The sequence below is a fragment of the Varanus komodoensis genome, unplaced genomic scaffold (assembly GCF_004798865.1).
Source record: "Varanus komodoensis strain SLA01 unplaced genomic scaffold, ASM479886v1 scaffold8, whole genome shotgun sequence".
NCBI classification, from domain to species: domain Eukaryota; kingdom Metazoa; phylum Chordata; class Lepidosauria; order Squamata; family Varanidae; genus Varanus; species Varanus komodoensis.
The window spans coordinates 21,114,836-21,142,734 of NW_025336481.1; the positions used below are offsets into that span (position 1 = coordinate 21,114,836).

The 27,899-nt window shown below is 42.1% G+C and overlaps 1 protein-coding gene across 1 annotated transcript; it reads right to left on the minus strand.

Annotated features, from left to right (window-relative positions):
* On the minus strand, positions 1 to 26,366 carry LOC123036228 (solute carrier family 23 member 1-like). Its single transcript, XM_044455312.1, has 12 exons — positions 26,230 to 26,366; positions 23,210 to 23,368; positions 20,418 to 20,575; positions 11,564 to 11,723; positions 10,082 to 10,263; positions 9,470 to 9,590; positions 8,279 to 8,435; positions 5,329 to 5,582; positions 4,060 to 4,224; positions 3,426 to 3,534; positions 2,655 to 2,750; positions 1 to 1,144 (listed from the first exon to the last, which is right to left on the minus strand). Exons 1-12 carry the CDS (start codon positions 26,278 to 26,280, stop codon positions 879 to 881), a joined length of 1,878 nt encoding a protein of 625 aa, XP_044311247.1. The 5' UTR covers positions 26,281 to 26,366; the 3' UTR covers positions 1 to 878.
* Positions 26,367 to 27,899: the final 1,533 nt, after the last annotated feature.

Genomic DNA, 27,899 nt, shown 5'->3' on the forward strand with positions numbered 1-27,899 from the left:
GTATCTTTTTTAAAAAGAAGCACTTCCAAATTATGCTTGGGTGCAGTACTAAACCCCAAAGGTCTCATTACTTCTACACACAGAAAGATTATCCACAGTGATCACACCGATTCCTTCAGTTTGGATAGATTTACAATATAAGGCACAATGGAATATAAATGTACCCATCTAGGTTAATGTTCTCCAGCATGGTGCCCTCCAGTAAAATCTTTACTCTTTCTGGCCAAAATTTCTAGAGGGTGCCAAAAGCAGGGGATTGTCCAATTATCTAAAGGGGGTGCGCACATGTGTGTAGGAAGCATGTATTCTGTGTGGGCTACTCATACTGACTTTCATGAAGGTCTGAAAGAAGCTGAAACCCAACAACTTTATATTAAGTAAACGCTTGGAAGCCCAGATTATATCAGCAGCTATTTGCAGTAGATAAATAACACATGCTAAGAGACCATCTTCCAGATACTATACAAACTCAATGGATCTGAAGACCAAAAGGCAGGTGAGCAACCAAGTATTGAGACAACTGCATAGGATCAGTCTGGCTGCAGTTGGTTTAATGAGGTCTAAGCCGGTAGCTTATTGCTTGGGGCTGGCTTGTCAGTGTATTCACGAACTACATTCAGATGGGTAGAAAGGAAAACAGATTCTCTTCCATGAACACTGCTGAGCTCCCCACTCCCTCACCAGGCTATTTCTCAACCTGGTACTGTATTCTTGTTGGAAAGGGACTTTCAGAGTAACAGTAAGCTAGTGGCAAATCATGGAGCAGTCTTCCAGAACAGAGTATCTCACTTCAGCTGCTGTACCAGTGCCATGAAACCAGCAAAAAGAAGATGCTTCTCCAGTGGCTCGGCAAATCAAGTTTGTCTGCTGGTGTGGTCTTAGATTTTTGTGTCATGTTTAATTTCTCCATCTGTTGCTGAATTAATTTTGCTCCTACTCTCCTGTGCACGACTGTTATGCTCCTTTGCTTTGTTGTTGGCTGGTCGTTTGGGGCACATTGGGAGGTACTGAAACCAGTTAGCAGCACAGATCTTGGAACCTATTCCAAAGGGTAGATCATAGATGTCCATGGTATTCACAGTATCATCAGAACCATCCATATGACCCTCTTTCCATGCCAAGAGTCCCCGTTCTTCTTTGCTCCCTACCAAAGAAAAGCAACAAGGGAGTTAGCAAGGGTCATTCAAGAAAGTAGAAAATGTAGTATACAAAACTGTTTCATGCCAGAGGGAAATGCTTTTCCCTCTAATGCCACAAAAAGTGGACGCCTTACACACAGACATTGAATCATCCTTTTGGACTGTCAGAAATGCAAGGTTCAATCAAAGTAAACATTCACTCCCAGAAGGCACCCTTCTCAATAATATGATTACAAACGTGACCCAAAACACAATTCTCACACTCAGTCTTCCTGAAAATCAAGTGATTTTGATTGTGTGTTTCTGCTGCAAGAAAACCAAAGAGGAGTGCAATTTTGCCTACAGCATCCCCAAGACTTGTTTTAAACAGGTACCTCCTTGATCTCAAATCAGTGGTGGCCACATCCTAGCTTTGCTCAGCTTGAAACACTGCAATTTCTTCTTATACTGTATCATCGAGACCCTTTGTTATGCTAGCTGCATGGAAGATACTTTTGTCCAAGCCCAATGGCTTAAAAAAAGTATTACAATTTGTACTGTGTTTTGTTTTGATGAAGTCTGTGCATCATTTTATTCTGAAAGTGAAGGGCAGTGTATAAATATTTAAAATAAATGATAAATGACTCACCCAGATCGGCAAAGCCCAATTACACAAGTGTTTCCCATATAAATGGCAACTCCCTCCCACTGAGTTTTGACAATGCATGTGGTTGGCTTATTTAAACATTACTCAAGCCACTCATGGAAAAGCAGGTCCAAAAACAGGATAATGTTCCACTGTTAACTTCTACAATGGCTTGAACATATACAAGGACCCCATTGTTGAGCAACACAATCCAATGCAGCTGCCCATAATCCTCCAAACTCAGAAAATTATGGCCATCCTGTTGAGGACAGGAGGAGCACAGAAGCTCTCCTGCAAAAGGCCATCTAAGTATTTTCCCTTGGAGTGGAGAAGAGGCTGAGGTACCACCAGAGCGACAGAGCCTCTGTGAGGACAATTGGACACCATGGCAAGTTCAGAGTTTCAGCTGCAGCACCGGGTGTGTTTCTGAGGTTAGAGCCAAGACTATGGCCATCTTGACTCTGTCTAGTGGCTAAAGGATTGCAGCAGGATTGGGACTGTGACCTTAAGACCAATGTGAGAAAGGCCCCTTCCTATGTTGTTTTAGAGAGACAGTAAAGATTGTTCTTTTTCATCAGCTGTTAAATTCTGTACAAAGGTTTTTCTCACTCTTTAACTGCGCTCTAAAGGATTGTTGTATTGCTTTGGTTTGTTTGTTTTTTGTGTTTTTTGATTTTATGATGTACATCATATGATGTACTTTTACAATAAATTACCCCAGGTGTGGTAACTGGAGGGTGCCATTTAGAAAATAAATAAAATTAATATGAAAATTAACATTGAAATATTGGCAGCCAAATGCAATGTTCCCTCTGCTACTTCAATGTAGCAATGCTAAACTGAATGCTGGCATATAGCCAAGAACCCCAAATTATTAATATAACTCTTACCTGGAATAGTGTTATCAAAAAGAAAGCCTAGGAATCCCCCAACAAACATGCCTGTGGTTAGCAGAACTTGGATCACTTGGTCCAACTGTGCAATGCCTAGAAAAAAGAATCCATTTGTCAAGCAAACATCCAAACAAATGAGAACCTCCAACAAGTCTCTAAAGATAGAATGTTGTCTTGATAGCTAATCATCATCCAGTCTTACAAGTCAAACCCATCAGCTCCTAACCCCAGACTGCATGTATACGGACAGGCTGTTCAAACTTTAAGGGGTGGCTGTGGCTAAGTGGTAACACACATGCTTTGTATGCAGAAGGCCCCCAGTTCAAAACCTAGCATCTTCAGGTCAGGCAGGAAAAGGACTGAGTTGCTGAGTCAGCCTTGACAACTGATGAACAAATGGACTGACCCAGGATAAGGCACCTTGCTATGGTTCTATTCATGATCCAGCAAAAATACGCTCTTTGTGTGGACTGCTATGTTATGTCTGTTCACTGGATCAGGAATGTGGAGGATTAAACACAGGGATGCGGAACAGTATCTTAGGACAAAAACCATATACCACACTATAGCAGCACCCTGTACAACAAGTACATCTGTTTTCAAATGTAGTCATTCAAACATGTCATGTAACTGAAGTCACAACATATCTAGGGGCTAATTGCTGGGAACTATGCCCCTGTTTTACTGAATTGCATTTTTACTACTACTCCATCCTAAACTTCCTTCACTCAAATGATGACACATAAAAGCCATGGTCTCTCTGTGTACCTGTTTCCAGGAGTTCTGTATGCTTCTGCACCCACTGGGGAACTGTCAGACCCGCAAAGACAGAAAATCCAAAAATGAACAAGTTTCTTGAAGAGTTCATGTCTGCATACTGAATAAGGCAGAGACATTATTTATAGAGCAAAATGACAGATGCTATAAACCTGATTAATTTCACCAATGATTAATGTATGCACAAACAACAGTATTACTGGTTTATCTTGTATGTAGTGCCATGAGTACACATGGTGTTCTACAAAGTAGAAGAGAACCAGCCCCCTCTAAGCCTTGACCCAGGGAAGCAACCAAGGAAGAAGAAGGAAACTGAGGCATAGAAAGCCAGCAAACCAGCAATGTGTTGCGGCTTTAGCTGTGTGTGCTTAGGTGGGGTGATATGCAGGATTGCATTGGAGCAGGACATGGAGCTCTAGGAATTTTACCAAAGGCTTCTTGGAAAAGAAGAGCTGATAGCATCCCACAGTTAAGGCAGTTCCAAGCTTGCAGGGCAGCATGTTCTGAGGAGCGGGAAGCCTTCAGATGACTGGAGATAGTTGGCAAGGGCTTATTTCATCATTTCACTCAATAACAGCCAAATGAATCTTAACTCATACACACCTCTCATTTTCAAAATTCTTACCTGTAAGTTGGAAACCCCCACAGCAGTGATGATGCCAAACATCACAAAGAACATTCCGCCAATTATGGGAGTTGGAATGCTAGCAAAGATCGCTCCAACTTTGCCAAACATGCCTGTCAAAAGCATAACACAGCCACCAGCCACAATGACCATTCTGCTCCCTACCTGTGTTGAGAGGAATAGACGAACATCAGAAGCTTTACATAGAGAACAATAGGATTCTATCAATTATCGATTCTGGCAGTGGTTAGGTTTAGAAATAAGATTGAAATAAGACGCATTGGCCTGGCCAGGTGTCTAACTGAGAGATTATTCTAGAAAATTTCATTCCAATCAGTAACAGACTAGGAAGTTATTTCATGGATTTCCCTGTTAAAATTACTGTTTTTAGCTTTCATTGCTATTCTAATGAATAATCATTCAAGTGTCATATTAATCATTTTACTTTCTCTAAACTACAGTAGTAGATACAGAACATTACTCATATATAAGAGAGAATATTAAACAATTTTCTGATGCTTATCCAGCCATATAACTGCATGCTTGTTCTTAACTTGCAGATATATCACCAAACATGGGTTGAAAGATTATTGTGGCTTCTAATAAACAGAAGCTAAAATCCTCTGAAAGCTGTTAAGTATACAAGAAACAAATATAAAAGTACGTGTAGGACAGGGCTAGACAGAAAGCTGGCAGGAGTTTCTGGGATTTAAAATCCAAAACATCTGCAGATCTATCTTTTGCCCAGTCCTAATGTAGATGACAGTACCACTAATCCGGACATGTTTAAACTTGGAAGCTTATCAATGTTTCCAGTAGTGGTTGAAATATGAAGTGGAGAGCCCCCTGTCCTTGAGCATTATCCCCTTTAGATTGATGATATCAGTGGCTTGGTCTATAGATTTAATCTCTCCCCTCCCACCACTTTTCCTGCCATAAACTGAGCCCTGAGCTTAACACTACAGCTTATTATCTCCAGCAATATGCAGAAGCTAGGGAATACTGGGGATTTCCAAAGCCATATTCTCAGTTCAGATGTGCTCAAAGTGTGGTCTGGCCAATATCCCCCAGAAATTAAATGTGGATGCTAGAGAATTCCTCAGAATTCTCTCCAGTTTTTTCCCCAGTAGACAAGTTGATTGAAAAGGTGAGAAAATTAAGAAATGCTGCTCTCCTCCCCAACTGGCCCACTTGTGTGCTTACCACACACATCTAGATCCACCCAACTTTATAGTGGAATATGGTTTCTTGTACCAGCATAAGACTTACCCGGGTGATCCCCAGAGCACCAACATTTTCACTGTAAGAAGTAGTGCCATTTCCCGTTCCCCAGGCCCCGGCCAGAAGACAGCCAATCCCTTCCACTCCAATCCCACGATTGATTGCATGTTTGGGAGGGGGTGGAGCACCAGATAAACGAGCACAGGCATAGTAGTCTCCCACTGACTCCACCATGGAGGAGATCACTCCAGCTATGATGCCAAACACCCCAGCCAAGCTGATGGTAGGAACGCCCCACTGACCTGTAGATTGCAAACACAGAAACAAACTGTCCATTTTGAGGCTGTGAATCAGAAACTGATAAAGTTCACTAGCACAAAGCACTGAATCATTCTCAGAATACAGTGGTACCTTGGCTCACGAACAAATCTGGTTGTGAACAAAAATGTCATAAAAATTTTGACGTAGGTTGTGAACTCCACATTGGGTGGCAACCATAATCGTGGCCATCTCCCTCCCCCACCCTCCCGAGTGGGGAGATGGCAGCGATCATGCTGGGAGTGGGGGCGGGGGGGAGATGGCCAAGATCACGCCTGTCTTTCCTGCACAAGCGCAACCGCGATCTTGGCCATCTTCCCCCCCGCAGCACGATTGTGCCCGTCTCTGCCACCCCAGCGAGCCCACGTTCGCACCTGTTTCTCCCCCCGCACCAGCATGCCAGGATGACAGGCACGATTGCGGTTGTGCTGGAGGGGCAGGGAGATGGACGCACTTGTACTCGGGGGAGATGGGGGTGGGGGGAGATGGCCGTGATCTTTGTTTTTCTTTGTCACTTTGCTTCACAATTTTCTGATTAAAAAAATAGTTACAGAACAGATTAACCTTATTTACATTTAACCTTATGGGGAAATTTAACCTAGCTCACGACTAATTTGGGTAACGACCAGAGTCCTGGAATAGATTAAGTTCGTGAGTCAAGGTACCACTGTTTTTCCCAGTGGATGTCCCAAGAGATCATTTATTTCACCTACTACCATGTTTCCTCAAAAATAAGACCGGCCCTTATATTAATCTTTGCTCCAAAAGACACACTAGGGCTTATTTTCAGGTGATGTCTTATTTTTTCATGTACAACAATCTACATTTATTCATTTATTCATGTACAAAAATCTACATTTATTCAAATATAGTCATGTCATCTTCTAGAACATTGTCATAACTCTCCTAACCCCAAATTGTGTTGCAACGGACATGCATCTGTCTGGCTGATGATCTTAACTGAGGCTTATTTTTGGGGTAGGACTTATATTTTGAGCATTCTGAAAAATCATACTAGGGGTTATTTTCTGGTTAGGTCTTATTTTCAGGGAGAGTATGTGCTTTAACCCAGAGGGTACATTAAAATTCACATATCAACTGTCTCCATACAGGGAACCACTGACTGCACCTTGAGAAACTTGTGATTTTTTCCACTTTTAAACTTGCTCCAGGTATAAGCAGGAAGTTCTGAGCCACATGTGTCAAGATCTGATGTCACATATCACAAGATGTAGTACAAAAAGTGCATCACAGGGTGACTACGTGATGCTCGTTCGTTACTTGCTCGACAGCCTTCTCTCCCTCAGTCTCCCTGGGTGAAAGCTCATCAGCAGAGCCCTGGTATCACCAACTTAAAATGGATCTCGGTGATATGAAAGCCCCTGAGACTCTGCGGAGCCACTGCCTGTTAGAGGAGAAAACGCTGTTTGGATAAACAGTGTCCTACGCTCTATTTAGATCCCAAAGTCTTATTTCCCTTTTTATTCTCTGTTTCATTCAACAGTTTTCTCCCACTGCTCTAGCCATTGTCAGTCTTCTCCACTCTCCTTGTGTTTATTATCTCCCCTGCACACCCCAAAAAACAAAACACAGAGCCTAGATGAAGCCAGGAAATCAAAGAGCACCGCTCTAGAAATCTTTTGTGCTTCTAGGGTTTATATTTGGACGAAATAGAGTAACAATGGCAAATGAGACCTACAACAAAAGTTGTGGGTGCTCATGTTCAGAATTCCAGCCAGCCACTTAGGTTCTGTGAGCCGCCCAGAGACTCAGTGTGATTGGATGGCCTAAAAATACCCCAAATAAATAAATAAATTTTCCAGAATATCCAATTTCTCCTCTCTGCTGCATGCAGTTCTTTGGACAGTTCCCTTATTTGATCAGCATTCTGTAGCCACTAAGCACTGTCAGCTCTCACTGGGTTGTCCCCCCCCCCCCCCCCCATTTCAGTTTATTCCTAAGGTTTTACAAATACACACTCTTGTGCAAACCTTTGGATTTTTCCCAAGCAGGCTGATGCCTTTCTCTCATGCCTGAACCATGTCATTTGAGCTATATAAGAATCCGTGCACAAAGAAATGAGCTTGCTATTAGTGTACAGCGTAAGTGAAAAAGCTGTGAGCAATGTGGGTTGCCATGCACCTCCCATTTAAGTACTAGAAATAAAACGAGGGTGGAAAGAAGGAAGAGAGACCAGACTTCTTTAGGAAGAAGATACCTTCCTGTCACTGTTGTGCTCAGATTGCCATGTCTACCTGCCTCCAGCCAGAGCCTAGACAATCTTAACTGCTCCAAAGTTTGATAAAAGCATATTTTCACCCCTCTATGGGATGAATTGCTTATTCATTGAGGGTGCAATCCTATGCATGTACAGACAGAAAAGGTACCCTACAACTCCCAACCTTCCCCCCAAAAGCATGATTGGCTGGGGAAAGCTGGGACTTGTAGGATGCTTTTCTATCTAAACATGCATAAGGCCATACTAGAAAGAAATAGCAAAGTGAATCAGCAAAACGTACATAGACTAATATCAGCACCATTAATAGGGAAGCAAACTTTGTAAACTTCTATTAATATCAACATTCTAATCTGACACTAACTGTTTACTAAGGATACCAAGCAAATGGTTAATATTTTCACTAACAGGGAAAACATGGACAACATTATAACATGACACTACCTGGGTAAGGAAAGCGAAACCAGGGTGCCTTGGACAGAACATCGCCTTTGCTGTCAGTCCGAGCTAAATAGCCATAGTCGTTAGAATCCAAAGGAAAGACATTGGTGATGGTGAGCACAAAGCATAACAGCCAGGTAAGTGTAAGGCCAAATAGCACCTAGGCAGTTACAGAAGACAAGGAATCTTTGTTAGTGGCAAGACTTAATCCTCTAACCAGATGTCCTGCTCTGTAGTTCAACCCCCCCCCCCCCGGCACATATGGTGTTCTCCAGTTATGTTGGCCTGCATTTCCTTGCAGTTAGGTTTCATTTCAGTGTCGTGCCAAGAATTGCATGGTAAGTCATCTTGCCTATCATCTAGGTCGATCCATCCTTTACAGTACACTCACAAAAAACTTTTCTGGCCCATGTTTGCCACCTTAATTAACCCCCACGAAGCTTACATTGTTGAACATTGGTTCATTACAAAAGTTTGGTAAGATCAGCATAACTGTAACAAAAAATGGATCCTATAACTGCTGTTTTAACACCAAGGCAAAACTAATGTTACAAAAATGCATGGGATTACCAGTGAAAATAGCATCCTTGCTTTAAGATGCCCCCTCCCCAGTTATTTGCAGGTGAAATTAGCTTATGTCCAACAGTTGTCATGCTAATATGGAGCAGAGACAAGGAAATAATATGTTCAGTGTTATATTGCCAGAGGCAAAGGGGTATTGATAACATGTTCTACCCTAATGTCATGTCTTCCACTGCAGAAATCTACATAGCCTTGGTTCAACATGCCCACATAGTATATCATTCATGTCTTGGCTACAAACTGTTGTGCATCCACATGGCGGACAGCCAGCATCCTTAGAAAAAGCTGTTTCATTTCTCTGACTACATTACTGGGACCATGTCACCTGGGCCTGCCACCACTACAGCCAGGACCTCCCACTCTATACTATGCTTCTACACTTTAAAACTAGAAGTTTCCCCCCCCTCTGGGCTGTATTTCAATGATTACTATGCAAAGTTAAATAATGCAGTGTGAAAGTCCTACTCTGTAGGACTTATTATTTATAACAAATGAATACAGAGAGGAGAAATCCTCCAAACCTGGGCTAGAAAAGATTCCACCTCCCAAATTGCCTGCTCTCTTCCCCCTGAAATGCACTCCTAATTTAAAATCCAAAGGAAGTATACTCACTGGGAAGATCTGGAAGAGGTAGATCTTGGAGAAATGGCATTTCTTACTTTTATTGTAAGATGGCAGCGGTACAGGCACATTTTTCAGGTATTGAGAGAACAGGACTATAAAGAAAATGGTTCTAACGTGACAAAGAAAGAAAATATGTTCTATGTCATTCTTATTCAAATTCTAGGGTAGTATTTGTACAGGATCTAAAGTAAATATTGGTGTCTAATTTATGATTAGCTTAAGTTGAATTTCTGGTTAGGATGGTGATGTAAGTTGTCAACCTTTCCTTACAGTCTACTAATTTTCAGCCTTTAAGATCATTTTATTGCTTACTTATCTGTATTTTTGTATCTGGCACATTTTTTGCCTGTCTAGCTTTTAAAATTGCTCAACACACCATACATGCAAATACAACATAATCAATATCTTTTTCATACAGTTGGGATGTCTAACAGATGGCTTCAGGGAAAAGGGAAAATAATATTTATTTATTTATTTATTAAAACATTTCTATGCCGCCCCTTGCCGAAGCCTCGGGGTGGCTCACAACATAGAAAAAATACACAAATACAATATATGCTTTTGCTTGCATCAGATTGAATACAAGGGTGCAAAACTTACATGGCTGATATGCCCCAGTGCTGTCCTGCTTCTTCCCCTGCTGACTCAAAGAGAGGCAATGCCACCAAGGATATCGTTGGGGCGATTGTCAAAGGGCCAATGAATCGCATCAGAAATCCAATAAGACCAGAAAAGCCAACAAAAATTTGGAAGCAAGAAGCTACCATGATTGCTCCTTGCAACTGAAATAACACAGAGAGAAAAAGCAAAGCTGTAAATAGTTCTTAAAACCTCAATATTAATCTTGTGGTGTTGTAAGACTGAAGAAAGCATTAGATAGAGTGGCTAAGCTGGACTGGGACTCAAGAGATCTGGTTTTTGTTCCCAGCCCCCTGGGTGACTTTCAGCCAGTCACTTCCTTTCCCCCTAACCTACCATACAGGATTGATTTTTTAAGGATAAAATGGAGAAGAGAAGAACTTGTAAGCTGCCTTGGCTCCCTTGCAAGAGGAAGAAAGTGGGGTATAAATGCAATGTGATGATGATGAGTGGAGCTGGGAATTGCCTTAATAGTCCCTGCAAAATGAAGTGCCTTCCTTTTGCTAGGGAGTTTAGCTGATTGGTAATCACTCTCAATGGCTAGGAACTGCCTGAAAGAGGAATATTGTTTTTAAGCCTCATATTCTGAGAGAGGAAGATGAAGCCCAGAAAGAGGTAGGATGTGAGCTTTCTGTCCAGAGCAAAGTGGGTGGGATGGAGGTCAATACTGCTGGGAAGTTACCATGTCACCAGCACTGCCCATATGAATGTGGACTTGAAGCAATGGAATATCATGAAGAAGAAGCCAAACAGATCAGTCACCAGCTCCTACTGAATTCAGCATGAAAGTAGATAAGATCTAATCTCAATATGGCTGATCAAGAGAAGATTTTGAAACTTAACCAGTACTTCACTACCGTGTTTCCTGGAAAATAAGACACTGTCTTATTTTATTTTATTTTTTTTGGCTCACAAAAACACACTAGGTCTTATTTTTGGCATAGGTCTTATTTTTTATTTTATTTTTTAATGTGTACAACAATCCGCATTTATTCATGTACAACAGCACGAATACATGTACATTTGGTACATTTGATATCACTCCGCCTGTGACAGGAGCCGGCGCTATAGAGGAAGCATCGGCTTATACGACTCTGCTCCCTCTGCAGGGAGCAGAGGGAGCAGAGCTACATAGGCATGTTTCCTCCACACAGTGCATTAACTTAAAGTTAAGTTAAAAAATAAAGCTTAAAAAGGCTCTTTATGTTCCCCACTGGGCCTCAGAATAAACTCAACTAGGTCTTATTTTCAGGGTAGGTCTTATATTTTAGCAAGTACCAAAAATAGTACTAGGTCTTATTTTCGGGATAGGGCTTATTTTCGGAGAAACATGGTATTTAAAGGCTAAATGTTGCTGTTCCTACACACACCCACACCATGAGAGGGAGGGGGGAGGGGGAGGGAGAGAGAGAGAGAGAGAGAGAGAGAATCTTAGAGGATTACCTCTCGCATTCGTGTTTGCCAGACCTCAGTGAAATTTGAAGAAGCTGCATCCACCAAGCTGGCATTCTGGGTCCATGCAGGGCACTTCCAGTCTGGGAGACTGAGCATGGCCAGTGAAGGAGTTAAGAAGGCAAATGTCCCTCCTTGCAGGATAGGTAGCCTGTGTTGGGGGTGGCAGGGGGAAGAAATCACACAGCTCAGCTAGGGTAGATTGCACATTAATGCAAAAACAACAACTGTAGAGAAGATCACCTTTGAAATAATTTATTTAAGTCTACCACCCAAGGACTGGAATAGTTACACAGCCTTCCCAAGCCTGGTGCCCTTCAGATCTGTTGGACTACAACTTCCATCATTAGTCTTCAGCCAGTGTGTTAAGCGTGACCTTACCTAAGGTGGATTGCACCGGTGATACCTCAGTGGTCCACTAGAGAGAAAAGGAGAAGGGGAAGGGGAAAGGTAGAAAAGAAAGTAAGGAAATGGGAGGAGAAAGATGCAGAGAGATTTTTGTAGTAACAAAAAGCAAAAAGACACAAACTACGTCTTAACCAAACCCCTCCCCACCCTCATGTTATCAAAACTGGAGCTAAGGAGAACAAAGAGAATATAGGATCTTTTATTACAAATCTAACATAAAAACACCTAATAAAGTTCTGTAAGATCTAAGATAATGTAAACAAAACATGTTTCTTCATCAGTAGCCTAATAGCATCAAAACAAATCTGTATTTTAAAAATAAATAAATTAAAGGCAGCACTTCATAGCCAGGAGTAGTCCATTTGTCTATAAATTGTTTGGTCTTTCTCCATTTAAAGCTCTGTACACAAAGGCCAGAGCCTACTGGTATCTGGTTTGTTGGTTTTTCTTGGTTTCCGTAAGTGTGAGGAAATCCAATCTAGATAATTTCAACTAGAAATATGCTGACAAGCTTTTCAGCTTCTTTCAGCAGATAATGGATTAAATACTGCCTTCTCAACAGGGTCAGCGGGGCTTCAGTATATGATATGTTTGGCCCCCGAATCAACCAAGGTGCCAAGCTGGCTTCACAGTCTAAATTGCCAATTTTGCCCCTGTGGAACTTTTCAGATCATGATTTCTGAGAGCTTCTGCAAAGAACAGGACCCTGTCAGAATGGACTGAGTTCTCTAGTTAACCTGGTCTCTTTGCAGCAGCCCAAGGCCCTCCCGCTCCAGACTCATCACTGTAGCACACCTGAGCACAGAATACACACGGTTCTTTTCACACAAGCCCTCATTTGAGGCACAGAATCTGCTTCTAGGTAGCCCTTCTCCTTTGTTTGGGGTGCCTTTTCCAACCTGGACAATACTGAGCTGGCCCATCAAGTCTGTGAGGCCCTTACCTAAAGCTTTTGTACATCCAGCAAAAGCATGTTAGCTAAACATCCCTACTTCTTCTTCATCTGTACTTTTCATCTATACTCAACTTTTACTCAGTCCTTGAACATGGGTCCCTGAACATTATTTTATCTCAACCCAGTTAATGTTTTGAAGAAAATCGCATGCACATTGATCTAAAGTCCATGATTCAGCTCTACTGGCACTTCTATTTGGACATTGTACAGAAACTACGGCAAAGAAATATTCCTGCCCCACCCCATCCTGCCCCCCCCACACATTCTCCACGAAAAGCTCCTTGAGCATATAAAGTCCGCCAGGCGCCATCGTTATTTGTTTTTCGACGTCAGGTGAAGACCTTTTTATTTAAATGCCATTTTAATTGTTAATATTATTTATTTATTTATTTTGTTTTTATGGCCAGGACATCTCCAATTATATTATACTGTTTTATATTTATTTATTGTTGTAAGCCGCCCCGAGGCTTCGGCAAATGGGGCAGCATAGAAGCTTTCTAAATAAATAAATAAATAAATAAATAAATAAATAAATAAATAAATAAATAAAGTACAGTAAAGTGATGTATCAGGCTCATGTATCAATGATGAATGCATGTACAGCCAGAATTTTCAAGACACTCCTTTATCATGGCTTCCTAGTCTTATGGTGTTTTTGTGCATTTAGTAAGGCACAAGCACATTCAACATACCTACTTCTCCTTCATCTTAATGCTTAGTTACTGTTGTGTCACAATATCTTACCACTCTTAAAGGGCTAGTCAATTTTTGCCTGGTAAAAGTGCCCATATAGGACTTTGCATAACAAGATTGAGATCACAATAAGTTTTGGGCAAATAGAAAAAGGAGGGTTACTGCACTGAACCAGAGAAGGCTTCAAAGAAGGAGCCACACCTGTTTTGTAAACCAGGAATCAGTAATAGGTATGTCACTGCCTGAGGCATTGATTGACATCCTTCCAGCTCACAAAATACAAGAGACAAAGATACAAATCAAAGGTTATATCTCAGGCAATTAAAAGGTACTGTAGGTGTGGAGGAAAACAAGATTCCTGAAAGAATTATCTTTTTCACCTGTGATCTTCGATTCCGCTAACGGATGCTGCTATATTGTTCAGTGGAACAAAAAAGCTTATGGGTTTTGGGGCCCTATGTCATGATTTCAGAATCGGCTGGAACCATGGATACTTTCAATCATGATGAAAGCTGGTGCAACAGCTACCCTATTTCAGCCAAAGATTATTGGCCAATCACCATCTCCCAACCTAACCTACATTACAAAGTTGCTTGTGAGAATAAAGCATGCACACTATGAAAGGCGTTCAGCATATCACTAGAAGAGGGGGAAAGAAATAAAACAAGGATTGAAAGGAGTAGGTTTTCAGTACGTTAAAGTGACTTGTGTTTTGTAGCTAATATTAAATTATCCCAAGCAAGACTGTCATTTGATGTGCCTAAATCCTTATTCCAAGGTTTCCGCTTGGTAGGCATTTTACTGGCCTGTCTGGTTTTCCAGGATCTCGGTCACCTCCTAGATCAGCCAGTGTAAATGTCGAAATCTAAGAACAGAAGCACCCTTCTCCTGCTCTACCAAAAAGATCAGCATTAACAGCAGCCTTTGCTAGTGGGTGGAAGGAACCACCTGGCTGAATCGTTGTGTATCTGGCATGGCCATTTAGGGGCCATCAGAGCACTGGACTACTCAGGCCAGATATGGCTGCTGATCTACACAGAGTAGCAGCAGCTTGCCATGGTTTTAAGTTAGAGTCTTCCAGACCTATCCGAAGATACCAGAATTCATCTGGGACCTTTTCTGTCTTACACTTCTGCTGAACTATGGCCCTGAATTTGGATGTTCATTCCCTTTCCCCAAGATCACCAGCAGTGTGAGTGCATTCCTACAACACTTATTTGTCAGGGAAACAGGTTTCTCAATGCACTGAAGTGGCACTACAAAATCTGATCTTCCAGTGAAGCTTGTCTTTGAACAATCTGATATATTTTCTAATGAATTCAGGCAAGGAAGCAGTTGAAGCATACTCAGTGAGATCAAGAAAGAAACTATACAAGAGTTGCTCAGATCTAAGGTTGCAGAACCAGTTTCTGTAAGAGCTCAAAGTACGCTGTAGAATAATTAAGACTTCAGCACTATCTGTTGGAATCCACATATAAACTTTCTGAACCCTACTTTTATGTCCTACAACAACTATAAAAATAACATAACCATCATCCACACCAAAAAGTTTGTATTTTATGTTTTAATGTTACCATAGGCATATCTAAATAAAATGTATTTGAAAAGAGCCTAATGCAAGATAGAGGGAGGGAGGTTGTCTCTTAAAGAAGATGCAGAAACATAAGGATGTGTCATCAGCCAGGTGGCAAAGGAAAGCCATTGGAAATGGGAAACATGTTGGGAACACAATTTAAGCAGTGCTGTGGTCTGGGCAGGATGAGCACCTTGCCCAGTGCTTTGGCATAAACAGCTGATAATCACAAGTCAACACAGTAGCAAAGGGCCCTTCAGAGCTCTTAATGCAGCCTTTGGATGACTCCTTGCACTATGATTGTTAAAATGCAGGTACATTCCACATGACTTGTCCACATGGTTACCTAAGGAGATTTAACGGAGCAGCTCTGCTAGCTCACAGCAGAATCAAAGGAGGCACTGTGAGACTGAAAAGCTTGGGGGCGGTGGGGTTGAATGCTTAAATAAATTAGGATCTTGCTTTACTTTGAACAAAGAAAATCTATGTCCTGTTCCAAGAAAGTTTTGTTGAAAAAACAAACACTGTCTTTTTTGAGTAATGGTTTGTTTTGCTTCTTTTCCTGCAGCCCCGGAAGAATGATGCATAAAAATGCAATGCCCCTTCCTTCAAGAGTCTCATGACCCTCAGTAAAGGTTGTTTGTAGGAGCCCTGGCCAAAACTAGACCCTTCATGGACCAGCTTCAGTTGCTGAGGCTGATTTTGCATTCTGCATCAAATGTATTTCATTTCATTTAGGCATGCCCATCCTCTCTTTGGCACTAATTTATACCCACGTGTACTTTCTTACAAGACTATTAACTCAGGATTATTATTTTTGCTACACTAACACAGAAATGGCACTTTACAAGCAGGAACTCTCAAGGTCCCTTTGACAGAACTGGTTATCAGCTTTCCACAGCAAACATGATTGCCACAAGTGCACTGGCATTACTTTAATGGGTCCTGAAACAAAAGAATCAAATTTAAATGACAAGTGTGCCTTCTTAGAAGGTCAGGCATGTGTTCTAGGAAGCCAGAGCTCAATGAAAGCTCAACTGCACTTAAGCCCAGGAGTTTTGAGGCCTAGGCATATCTGCATTTGTTGTGGGAAGGAAGAGTACATCTACAGCAGGGGTTCCCAACCTGGGGTGCAACAGAGGAAGGCTCTGTTGCAATTCCTCAAAATTGGTGGATTGCAGCATTTTGAGCCAAAAAAAATTCCCAATAATGAAATTATTTATTATTATTTTGTTTGCAATTGGATTCAGTTCTCTTTTGTCAATCAAGACAAAATCTAGGAATTGCCAGAATCCACAGGCAGACTTGCAGATTGCAATCAGCAAAAAAGTTCCACATTTTGACAACATTGTGAATGAGAAGCAAGAACAAAAAACATTGAATTTTATGTTCACAATTGGGATCGAGTTTACTGTTTATATTTTTTTCTAATTGTTCAATTTTTGTTTGAATGCTATGCACTGAGTTAAAAGTTCATTCTTTTTGGTTCAATTTGTTCACCTGCAATACTGAATGTGGTTCAGTCTGTGGTTCAAAATTAGAATTCTGACTTCTTCATTTTCAAATGTGATATTTTTGTAGGGGATACGAACATAAATCAAACATTTTCTAGGACTGCAGGGCACAGAAAAGGTTGGGAACCACTGATCTACAGCAACCATAGGAGTGTTCTATGGGCATGAAACAGCCCTCACTTCAATGCATTAAAAAGGCATTAAAGAGAACAGAGCAGAACAATAAATCTGGAAAAGGGCCTAACTGTAGGAAGGTTTGTGCCAAAAACAGGAAAGCTTTTACTGGAAAGAAATATATGTATGTAAACTCAAACTAAGAGTTTTTTAAGTAAAGAAAACTAGCTCAGAGACAGAATTTAGGTTGTTTTTTGCTTTAAATATAACTATGCATGTTAATCCAAAAGTTTGTCACATGGGTAGAAAGTGCTTCCTCTGACATTCCTAACTTTCACCCTCAGCCTAATATGTCTCATTGTCTTTGCAGTAGCACAACAGGCAATCCTATCATCACCAATCTTATCACGCCCCAGCTATGCAGGGGCTCTGGGTGGTAGAAAGGGGGCCACCAACTTCCACTCCAGCCAGGCCAACACATACCCCATCCAGCAAGGTTGTGCTAGCTGAATGGTATTTTCCCCTTTTGTTTGCTTTTTGGCACTAGTGTGCTGCTTTGAACTGCTTCTTGATTTGTGCTTTGAAACTGTTTGTCTCTTTAATCTGCTCTTTTGCGAGGGGAGGGGGTGCTCAGAGTATGACTATATTTTTTCCCCATTTAGTAGTTTTTCCTGAATCTTAAATACATCTCTTGCCCTGTTTTCACCAAACTTAGACTGGTTGCTTTTGGGAAGCCTTGCTAGAGCTGTGCATGTTATTGGTCACACTAATACAGATTTAAGGGACAGGCTGGACACAAAAAGTGGAGTGCTACCGGCAATCTAGCTGTGCTCCCCAAAGGACACAGGTAGGCTACCAAGAAGTCCAGCACAAAGAACCCTAGTGAGATTCTTGGCCAGCCATACCCAAGGGACTGAGAGAACCAAGGGTAGTGACTTTGTTTCACTTTCAGAAAGGGTGCCTGCACCAGGTTGCCACAAAGAATAAAACTACAAAATGAACAAAAACACAGTAAAAACTCAGAAGCTTAAGAGGTTATACTGCTATTTTTCTATTACGTAGCATGGGGAATGTTAATCACTGGATTATTCCTACATCAGGTCAGGATTAAGCTAAATAGCCCTTGGCATTGTTTTCACATCCATCTATGGGCCAAACTCAATGAAAGATTAGAAAATGAGGACTGACACACTCGCCTCTTCACATATCCTTGTAAAGAGCTGTGTGGGGAGGGCAGCTTATTGGCTCAGAACCATGGAATGAAGGGGCTGAAGTTTAAGCCCCCACAATTTTCCCAGTGTAAATCACTTCCCATCCCACAGCTGAAGCTGACTTTCACCCACTGGGGAAAATGTCGTGTTAATAAGCTACTCCAGGTGTGACCAACCTTTTTGGAGTTGGGGATACATTTGGGAGTTTGAGAAACTGCTGTGGGCACTATCACAAAATGGCTCCCAGGCAGGATGTGGCTAGTTCCATAATGATAGCCATGGGACCTGGCTAGTCAAGAGGCAGCTGAAAGAGGGCAGGTCAGGGTGGGAGGGGAAAACAGCAAGACAAAGAGGTAATGAAAGTGCAAGGCTAGGAAGCAGAGGGTAAAATGGTTCATGATTCAAGTATCTTTAAGAATCCTTATTAGGTGAACTGTCTGTGGAAAGGTGGACCCAGAAGACCAGAGAGGTTGCTGGAAAGAATGCTTGTGCATGCGGGCATGGAGTTCCAAGAAGGGAGGCCAAGTCTGTGTGTTTCAGAACAGATGCAAGAAACATTGTATTCCTAAACTGGATCAGTGTCCCCCTAGAAAGACAACCTGCATAGAGAGCAGAATAAAAGTAATGTCAGGGGATGAGAGGGAAGGGAAAATAGCAAGGCAGAGGGGAGAGAAAGAGCAAGGCTTGTAATTAGATAGGGGGAGAAAGACTGCCCCAACATTTTCCAAAGTTTTTCTTAAAACAATTGTTTTGAAGGGATCAAAGAGGAGCGAGCTTTGCAAGCAGCCTTGGAGGTTCCCAGAGGTGCCATGGTGGCCAGGGGCACCATGTTGGAGACCTCTGGCTACCATTGAGAACTGTGGGGCAGAACTTTCTCAAGAAGCCCTGGAGGACATTTAATACACCTTTGCTACACTAAGCTAGCTAGAATATAAAGTGTTTCCTTGTTTTCCATCCCAGACTCAAAATATCTTCTAAGATCCGTAAGAGTGAGAACTGAGGGTCATATGGGGAAGCTACTGTCTGTTTGCCTGAGGAATGGAGCCCTTAATCCACATTAAGCAGCTCTGGATAACAGGTTAGCTTTGCAGTGGAGAACTTTCTGTCTGCAGGCCAAAGCTGGCCTACCTGAGTGGTCCATCCAGCCTGTGGACCTTAGGTGAGCTCTCTCTCCAGAACTCCACCCTGTGAAGGCTAGCAAGGAGAGGAATCCCCACTGTAATCTCCAGTCAAAGATTGGAGCTAGCTTCAGCTGCCCACATTCTCCCCAAAAAGAGGAAAGCACAGGATGGGCAAAAATGCAAGCTGGAGGAGTTCTAGTTGAATAAATCTACCTACCCAATTTGGGCACAAGTAAATATATGCTGCACATTTTGGTAAGAATTTGGTAAGAAACAAGGACAGCTTACTCTTTCTCCTCAGTATGTACCAGACCAGCAACAAGTTTAACACATGCTTTGGTCCTGAATGGCCATAAACGCATCCCCAAGGAGGGAAAGGGTTGCAGCTTATTAGCTTCTCTTTGCACACCTCTTTCACTGTGTGGCTAACCACCCACACAGTATCAATCCACATTCAACTCACTTCCAGGGTAATGTGAAGTATACCAGTATCCCCGAAGTTGTTACAGGCTGGGGACACAACTCTTATTGAAGAAAGGGGTGCCTGTCTCCACTTTCCAACTCTCAGGCAACATTTTGACCACCAAAGGTTTAGCATGTATTCAGAACATCAGGTAAGATTTCCTGTGTTTCCTGAAGCAGCCAGCTGATGAGTGATTTCACTGTTTCTTTAAGTCAATCACACACACACACACACACACACACACACACACACACACACACGTGTGTACGTGTGTGTGTGTGTGTGTGTGTGTGTGTGTGCGCGCGCGCGCGCGCGCACACACACAGAGAGAGAGGGAGGGAGTAAAGCCACTGCAGATTAGGAAATAAATGAATGAATATGTCTTGTAATCTTGTTAACATTAACCATAGAGAAGAAAACTAAGGAGGACAGAGGAAGCTATAGACTGAGAAACACGAAGTAAATATAGGTATTTCTTGTACTTACTAAGCAACATAAACTTTATAATCAGCACTTAAAAGGAAAAGAAACCCTGCATCCCAAGGAACCCAATACAGCTACAATATCCTTACATATCAGCTGGTGGGATTATGTGGATCTGCTGAATAAACTATAAACACACACACACACACACACACACACGCACGGCTTTTCCATTATCACTTCATTCTGATCCAATTACTGAAATAAGGAGACACTTTTCCTCCTGATTTTATGTCTATTTTATGGTTTTGTACCACATCCATCTCATTTTTTTAAATGGTGAGCTATGTTCCCAAAGGTATATCTCTACCTGACTCCAAAGAGGACCTGAAGGAGGGTGCAGATCCCTGAGACAAAAAAGATGGTGCTGATTAGGTGACTCTGGGTCAAGGTGTCATGTGTCAGGCAAAGCGATTTGGAGAGGATGAGCGGTATGGCAACGAGACCTCCAAGTGCAGTCAGGTAGTGCTACAAAGCAGAGGGAAAAAAAGCTTTGTATTCATCCAAGTTGCTGACAAGACAGGGCCTTTTTGACTGTAGCACTAAGATATGGAGCAGCTTCCTGATTGGTTCCCTCTCTTTTAAGCTTGAGGCATGCTGCTAAAACCTTTTCATTTTGCCAAGCTTTTCGTGTGTTTCAATGTTCTTTGTAACCTCTTTGCCTTTACACTTGAATGGACCCGTTCTTACTTTAGCATGGGCTTTATTTTGTTTGCTGGTTCCATAATTTTGTAAGCCATTTTTGACTTATTTATAAAGAAGCATCTTTAATAAATGAATGAATGAATACAATTGTAATAATAAGAGAAATCCTAAACTGTTACATAATGTGAAACTCAAGGCATACAAATAGCTAACACTAAATCTTCCTGTTTTTGGTTTTACTTTAGAGACCTAACTCACATGCCACATGAATCAGAAATAATTGAAGGCAACAGGGTTTGTGCCAATATAATTAATCTTGCTGTCTCTGTACAGGTTCATATATTGCAGTGCCTTTGGTGCCTACATGTATGACTGGCAGATGGGTACTGATGTTGGCCAATGTTGTGGGGATGTAAGAGTGCTGGGAACTGCACTGAGCTGAACAAGCCCTATTTCCCCTCACTACTACTTGAAAGACTGGCATATTTCAAAAAGCATAGGCTGAAATCCTTCAGGTTCAAGGGATGTTATACAGACTTGATTCACATGACATAGACAACCCATCATGGTGGACTGGTTTATTGTTTGAACCTGGAAAGCTTCCTGCAAGCTGGCTTGTTTGTGGGCGACAAGCCACCCTGACAATGCACAGCTTGCAGCAGTAGTTGTTCCACTTACAATGAATTAGCATGTTGTCAAAACCTAGACAATCGAGGTATACTTCCAGGTACAGGGAACCAGTAAGCAAGCCACCCAGCAAGAGAAGCAATACCACCTTGCTGCTCTTGTTGAGCTTGTCTGGGCCACTGCCAGTGACAGCTGCTCCATTAAGTGCCCAAGCAGTACTTTTGAGTGACTCTCTGGCTCAGTCTCCCCAACTATGACTACAACAGTGAGGTCACTGCAAATTGTTTACCCTTTTACTCCCGCCTCTTTTTTCACAGTCCACTTTTTGTGATCTCAGAAGTGGCAGCCCCTTCAAACTGCGAAAGGAGCACACTGGAGCAACTCTCACTGATTTGCCACCTTTTTTGTTTTCTTGCTTACACCCAAGATTTGCACAATTGGGGGGGAAGTGATATTTTTAGAGGTGCACAGATGCTGTCAAACAGCAAGCTGTCAAGTAGATGCAAAGCTTTGAAGGTGAAAGGGGATGGCCTGTAGATCACTTCCTTCCCAGCAAGGAAGTTTTGTTTGTTTGGACCTTACTGTTGTCAACATCTTCCACCTTTTCCGCCCTTTCCAAAGACTCTAGCTGCTTGGGAAAGTGAAATAGTGGAAATCACGCCATTTACAGGAGCAGAGCATTTTGACAGCTATCAAAAGTGAGGTTTCCTTTTAACAAGCCTAGCCAGGGATTTCTGACAGGTTTGTGGGCAGATTTCATGCCTGCATATGTCCCTGTTAAAAACTATTTCTTTAGCAACGGAAACAAAATTCTCCCTTCTATGCAGTTATTAAAAGCATGGCAGCCCTATCTCATAGCCTAGACAAACCTGAGAAAGTTTGCTAAAATCTGTGTTCACTGGTTGGTGAAGATGCATAGTCAAGTGAGATGGCATCAAAACACACAAAAGCAGGACCTCTGTTGCTCTCAGTTTGGCATGTAATGGAAAAGAGGAATGACTCTTTAGGACTCTTGTTTTACAATATACGTCTGTCACACATGTGAGCTGGTTTTAAGTCTGTCAGAATTTATTCCTTCTGCTATATTCAACACATATGCCTTTTAGGGACACATAACTGGCGACAGTGACCCAAGCGTTGGTAACTTCCTGACTAGACTTCTGTAACGCACACTGCGTGGGGCTATCCTTGAAGATGATCCGGATACTTCAATTGGTGCAAAATAGAGCTGCCAGGTTGCTGACGGGGACTGGGCGTTGTTCTCATATAACCCCAGTTCTCTGTCAGCTTCACTGGCTCCCTATTAAAGTCCAGGCCCAATTCAAAGTGTTGGTTATGACCTATAAAGCCCTTAACGGCTTGGGACCTGGTTACCTAAAGGAACATCTGCATCCATATATGCCTCCCGCCCCCTACAATCGGCAGCTGATGCCCTTCTCTGGGAACCCTCCGTGAATGATATTAGGAGGGTGAGTACCCGGAGGAGGGCATTCTCTGCAGTGGCACCCCACCTATGAAATGAGCTCCCCAGAGAGGTCCGCCTGGCGCCGTCATTATTTGCTTTTCGGCGCCAGGCGAAGGCCTTTTTATTTAAAAGTTATTTTAACTGTTAATTTATTATTATTGTATTTATAGATTTTAATATATATAGCCGAGATGGTACAAGTTTTTAAATTATTAATTGTATTTTTTATGAATGTTGTGAGCAGCCCCGAGGCTTTGCTGCGATGGGGGCGGCATAGAAATGTTTTAAATAAATAAATAAATAAATAAATAAATAAATAAATAAATAAATAAATAAAATAACCAACATGCCCTTTCAAGCCTCACCTGAATTCCCAAGAAAATGCAGAGGTACCATGGGGGGATATCTGTGACCATGTAAGCAAGTTTGCTCCGGTCTTTGCGGCGGTCTTTTGGCCTTTCTTCACAGTCTGGAACTGGGGCACCAACTTCTGTGAAGTTACAGTAATGCCCTCCATTATCGGTCTGCAGAAACCAAGAAGGAATGTTCTCATTCATGTGTGGCCAGGAGGACAATTATTATTATTAACAATGTCATGCTTACCGCCCATAGTCAAAGCTCTTGGGATGGTTTACGACAAAGTAAAATATTTGAAAGGCTTCTTGAGCAATGCTAGAGCAACATAACTGCTTGCTAATCAAATCATTTGATACATATTCAGCATCGAAGTCACCAATCTGAATCCATTCTGTGATCTAATACTAATTCGGCATCACTTTAGACCCCTTTGCAACTTGCTGAGGTTTGGGTCATGATATTCATCTTTAAAATTTGAAATATTGTACATAAGTAGGTATCTGTCATTGAACAAACAAATATGAAAGCAGCACTAACATTGCCAAGCAGCTCTTTGCATTGCAGTTGTTCTTGACTGAGCAAAGCAAAAAAAGGCATGACAGATATTACCGTTTATGGATAATGCCATCTGTAATACAAAGAAATGAAATGACAACAGGGTACCCCATTTGCTTCTCCAGGAGGTATTTATACATTATTGTATTTCTTTGGATCAATCAGTTCTTATCTAGGTCAAAATGAGGAGATGATAAATCGAAGCAAGTTACCTGCAGAACAGTATTGGTGGTAAACCTGCCATACAGCCCCTTGGCATAGTCCCTTAGGCAAGTTCACTTGAAAGTAATATAATTTATTGTAATCCAAAAGCAGAGAAAATAAGCAAGCAACTAACGGATAGCACAGGCCTGCTTTTGCCTAGAATATTTCACATGCCTTGACTTTTTCCTTCAGCATGATGTGCTGAAGGAAACATGTGCAAAATGTTTATCCAAAATGGGAAGCTGGGAATGCACTTGAGCTGATTTCCCTGCTGCTAAGGAGGTCAGTTTTTATTTCTCATGTAACAAGGGCAGTTATGAGGGAGGAGGGAGAAAGCTCAAAGTGGCACTCTAAGATCCACAACCATGAGAAACAGAGATGGGTCATTAAATGTGCAATAGGCCGGAGGGGCAGCATGGCCTTTTGGTCCCTCCCAGCTCTGTCTATTTTCTCGGCAGGTTCTGTTGGGTAAAATAGGGAAGCCAAAGATCTATTGCACACAGCTGCTATGAGGGACAAAGAAGAAAAACAGTGAAGCATACTGTTTGGTGAATTTGCATTAATATTGCTCTCACTGATAGGGAACTCAGGTGCTATGCACATAAGATCATCAGAAAAGCCATGCTGGATCAGACCAAAAGTCCATCTAGTCCAGCACTCCATATACACAGGGGCAAACGGAGGAGGCATGGTGCAGTGATGGCGCTGAAGCACCATCCAGAATGTCGCCAACCACACCTCAGCTAGCAGCTCCCCCACTCGTTGCCCACTGCAGGTATGGGTGAAACCATCCTGACCCATGGGCCAGGGGAGCGGCCCTCCACACAGCACTTTGATAGGGGATCTGACTTTGCTGCACACAGCCGTCCTGCAGCCAGGGAAAGCCGATGGGTAGCAAAGCCGACCTGGCCCAGGTGCCAGGTGAGAGCCTGCTCCTCTAGCCAGCCTCTCAGCCAGGACAACTTTGCCTGTCCCAGCTGAGGATAGTGTGGTGCAGGCAAAATACTTAGCATGTGACTTGGGCACATTTCAAACAGCAGGAGGCTTTGATTCATAGGAATTGCTAGGGGCAAAGTGATTTGCCTCTAGCAAGACTAAACAACATCAACAATCAGAGAACAACTCGTTTGAGATCCTATAAAATTCTGCAGTATATTAAAGTGTGGACTTCGAGATGGAGAAAAGTTAGCATGCAACCAATGATTCAGTACATAATACATTCAAATACTGGTCCATTGAGCCCAGGGTCTGACTGGCAGCTCTGTAGGACAACAGTGGGCACCCCTTTGAGGCTGTGGGCACATTTCACAACTTGAGGAACTGTCTCAGGCATTATCACAAAATGGCTACCATGGGAGATGTGGCAAAGGATAAGCAACCTGCCTGAAAGACCAAATACAAGGCAGATGTGAGGTCTGAGCATCAACACACTCAACTCCTTGGAACACACAGTTTTCAGCACCAACAGAAACCCATCCCACAGCAGTCTCAGCTACTGGTAACAACATGATTATTTATTTGTTTGTTTATTTTAAGTGAGAATAGCAGCATGCCCCAAAAAAAGAGTTCAGGGATGCATTGGTGCCCATGGGAACCACGCTGCCTACCCCTGCTCTGGGACCTCTGGCAAAGCGTCATCTGTCTGAGAAGACTGCCCAACACCTTCTGTCCCCTTTAACTTGAGATGCCAATACAACAACCCAAAGTTAAACAACAAGCTCTACCTTGGAGCTATGATCGCAATTTTGAACTTGTGCCAAAGCATTCAATACTTTTGCCGGAACTGCCATGTTGCTAGATATTGCCTCTGTGGCTTACACACGCGGGCAGGTGAGCAGGTACACACACTTCCCGTGTTTTTATCCCTCCACGCATTCATTCACGCATCCTTTCCACCTCCCCCTCTCCATACTACATGTGTATCTCAATCCTATGCAAATTTACTCAGAAGGACACCTTAAGACCTACAGAATCCAACAGGACTTCCTCCCAAGTAAATATGCTTAGAATTGCAGCTTCAGAACTTGATGAAGGCAGGGCAGGAAAAAGGAAGGGTGCACAACACATAGGATTATCTAAAAGTCTTAAACTACAAACAGTACATTAAAAACACCATTCCTAACAGGGAAAAATATCTATTCTACAATCCAAGTTGTTCCTGTTGCAAGCCTAATATTCCACTCCTCCCTTCCCCATTACCAATTTGTTAGAATGAAAAGAAATCATAAATCATATCAGCATTTGATTTAAAATGCAAACACAGACTTACTATAAAAATGGGATTGTCTACTCCATTTGAGTCTTTGTCTGTGGAGGTCATTGTCACTTCAGTGTTTCTTCAGCAGCTTCCCTGAAAAAGCAGAGAAAAGGGAGAGAAGAGTTGGTGACTAAAAACCTCATGCTTCCTATCCTGAAGAAACAGTAATGAGAGAAGCCAAATCCGCCTGGCTCACAAGAGTGCAAATTCATTTTCAGGCATTCATGTGAGGAGGACTGCAAAGGAACGCCTCCCTTACTAACTTGCTGAAATCATTTTCTCTCTTTCTGCTCAATTATTCAGAAACATATTTAGAAACATGTTTAAGACAAAGTAGTGCACATTTGTTTACTGAGCATTCTCTTCCTACAGTTATGATATTTCAGTGTTGAATAACAGAGATTCATCTATTTTCAGTGATAGTGAAAATTGAAGGAAAAATGTGATTGCTTACTGTGAGAAAGGGGAAGGAAACTCCAAAGACCTGCAGGCGTAGCTGAATCCTGTCTCTACTACTATACCCAGGGTATAATTTTGCTTTGTTGGGATGGTGAACTTGTATTTTAATTTCATTACCTCCTTTTATTAACCTTGTGAATACTTACGTGGTACAAATCACTCCCTCTACTTCTAGTTTATGTAACTCAAACAACACCCTTTATTCATAATGTAGGGAGTGGAGGAAATTAGGTGAATATAGCATTTCATAATGTAAATTTGACTTTGACAACTTTACTATCAATGATGCAAATCCAGAAAAAAAGATTGTTTGATTTCTGTTTGTACTTCACTGAGTAAATCCCCTCCCGAACCCTGGTGGGTCAGTGACTCAAAAGTGCTTAACTGAGAAGCCTACTCAGGTGTTTAGAAACACCTTGCCTACGCAGGTGTTGAGGCCACTACCTGAGGCTCTCCTCCAGATGCCCCACCAAATGAGGTGGCAACCAGAGAGGGGGCATTTTGGTGGCACCATTTGTGGAAAGTTGCCCCACAGAGGCTTTCCTGGAGCCTAAGTCATGGTGCCAGGTAAAGTTGGGTTTATTCTCCCAGGCACTGCAGTGCTTTACTCTACTGCTGGGTTTAATCTGTTTATTTAGGGAGCTGCTTTTATTCCTTGTTTTAATATTTGCATTTATGCTCGTAATGTACTGCACATCATCCAGAGAACTTTGTCTATAAAAGCATGGTAATAAATAAATGTCTGGTGTTCCAAGTTTAATAGCTGTCAGTTACTAACTTGAGTGGTAACCATCCTTGCTGCATTGAAATGGCAACAAAATGTCTCTGCACACCGTGCCAAATCTGCCTTCCCCAATCTGCTGTGCTCCAAATGTTTTGCAGTAGGGTCATTTAGGAATTTTAGAAACTGCTTTGCACAGCACCGCAGTGTACCTAATCATTTGATTGCCAGTTTGTTATCTGCCTGTTGTACCCAGGGAACTTAGGCTGTGTCCTATTTAGTAAAACCTTTTGCTTTCTGTGTCCTGGATATATAGAATATATGAATAAGGGACTCTTGAATATGGGACTGTCTAAGACAGCTAACTGCTCTCAAATCTTCCATTAAAAATCCCTCCTTCCCCATTGCCTTCACCCATATTGCTGAGAAAGCTAGTGGTGCTTTGCATTTTCCTATGTGAGGGTAAAACATGAGGACCTGGTTTCTTTTCAGTGAATCTGCA

Bases quoted from the DNA above. Each gene is read 5' to 3' on its own strand.
- LOC123036228 (XM_044455312.1), bottom strand. From the start codon at position 26,280: ATGACCTCCACAGACAAAGACTCAAATGGAGTAGACAATCCCATTTTT. The intron at 5,583-8,278 runs GTAGTGTCATGT...TGCAATCTACAG, and splicing joins GTTTCGCTTTCCTTACCCAG to GTCAGTGGGGCGTTCCTACC. The intron at 3,535-4,059 runs GTAAGAATTTTG...TGCCTTATTCAG, and splicing joins TGGGGGTTTCCAACTTACAG to TATGCAGACATGAACTCTTC.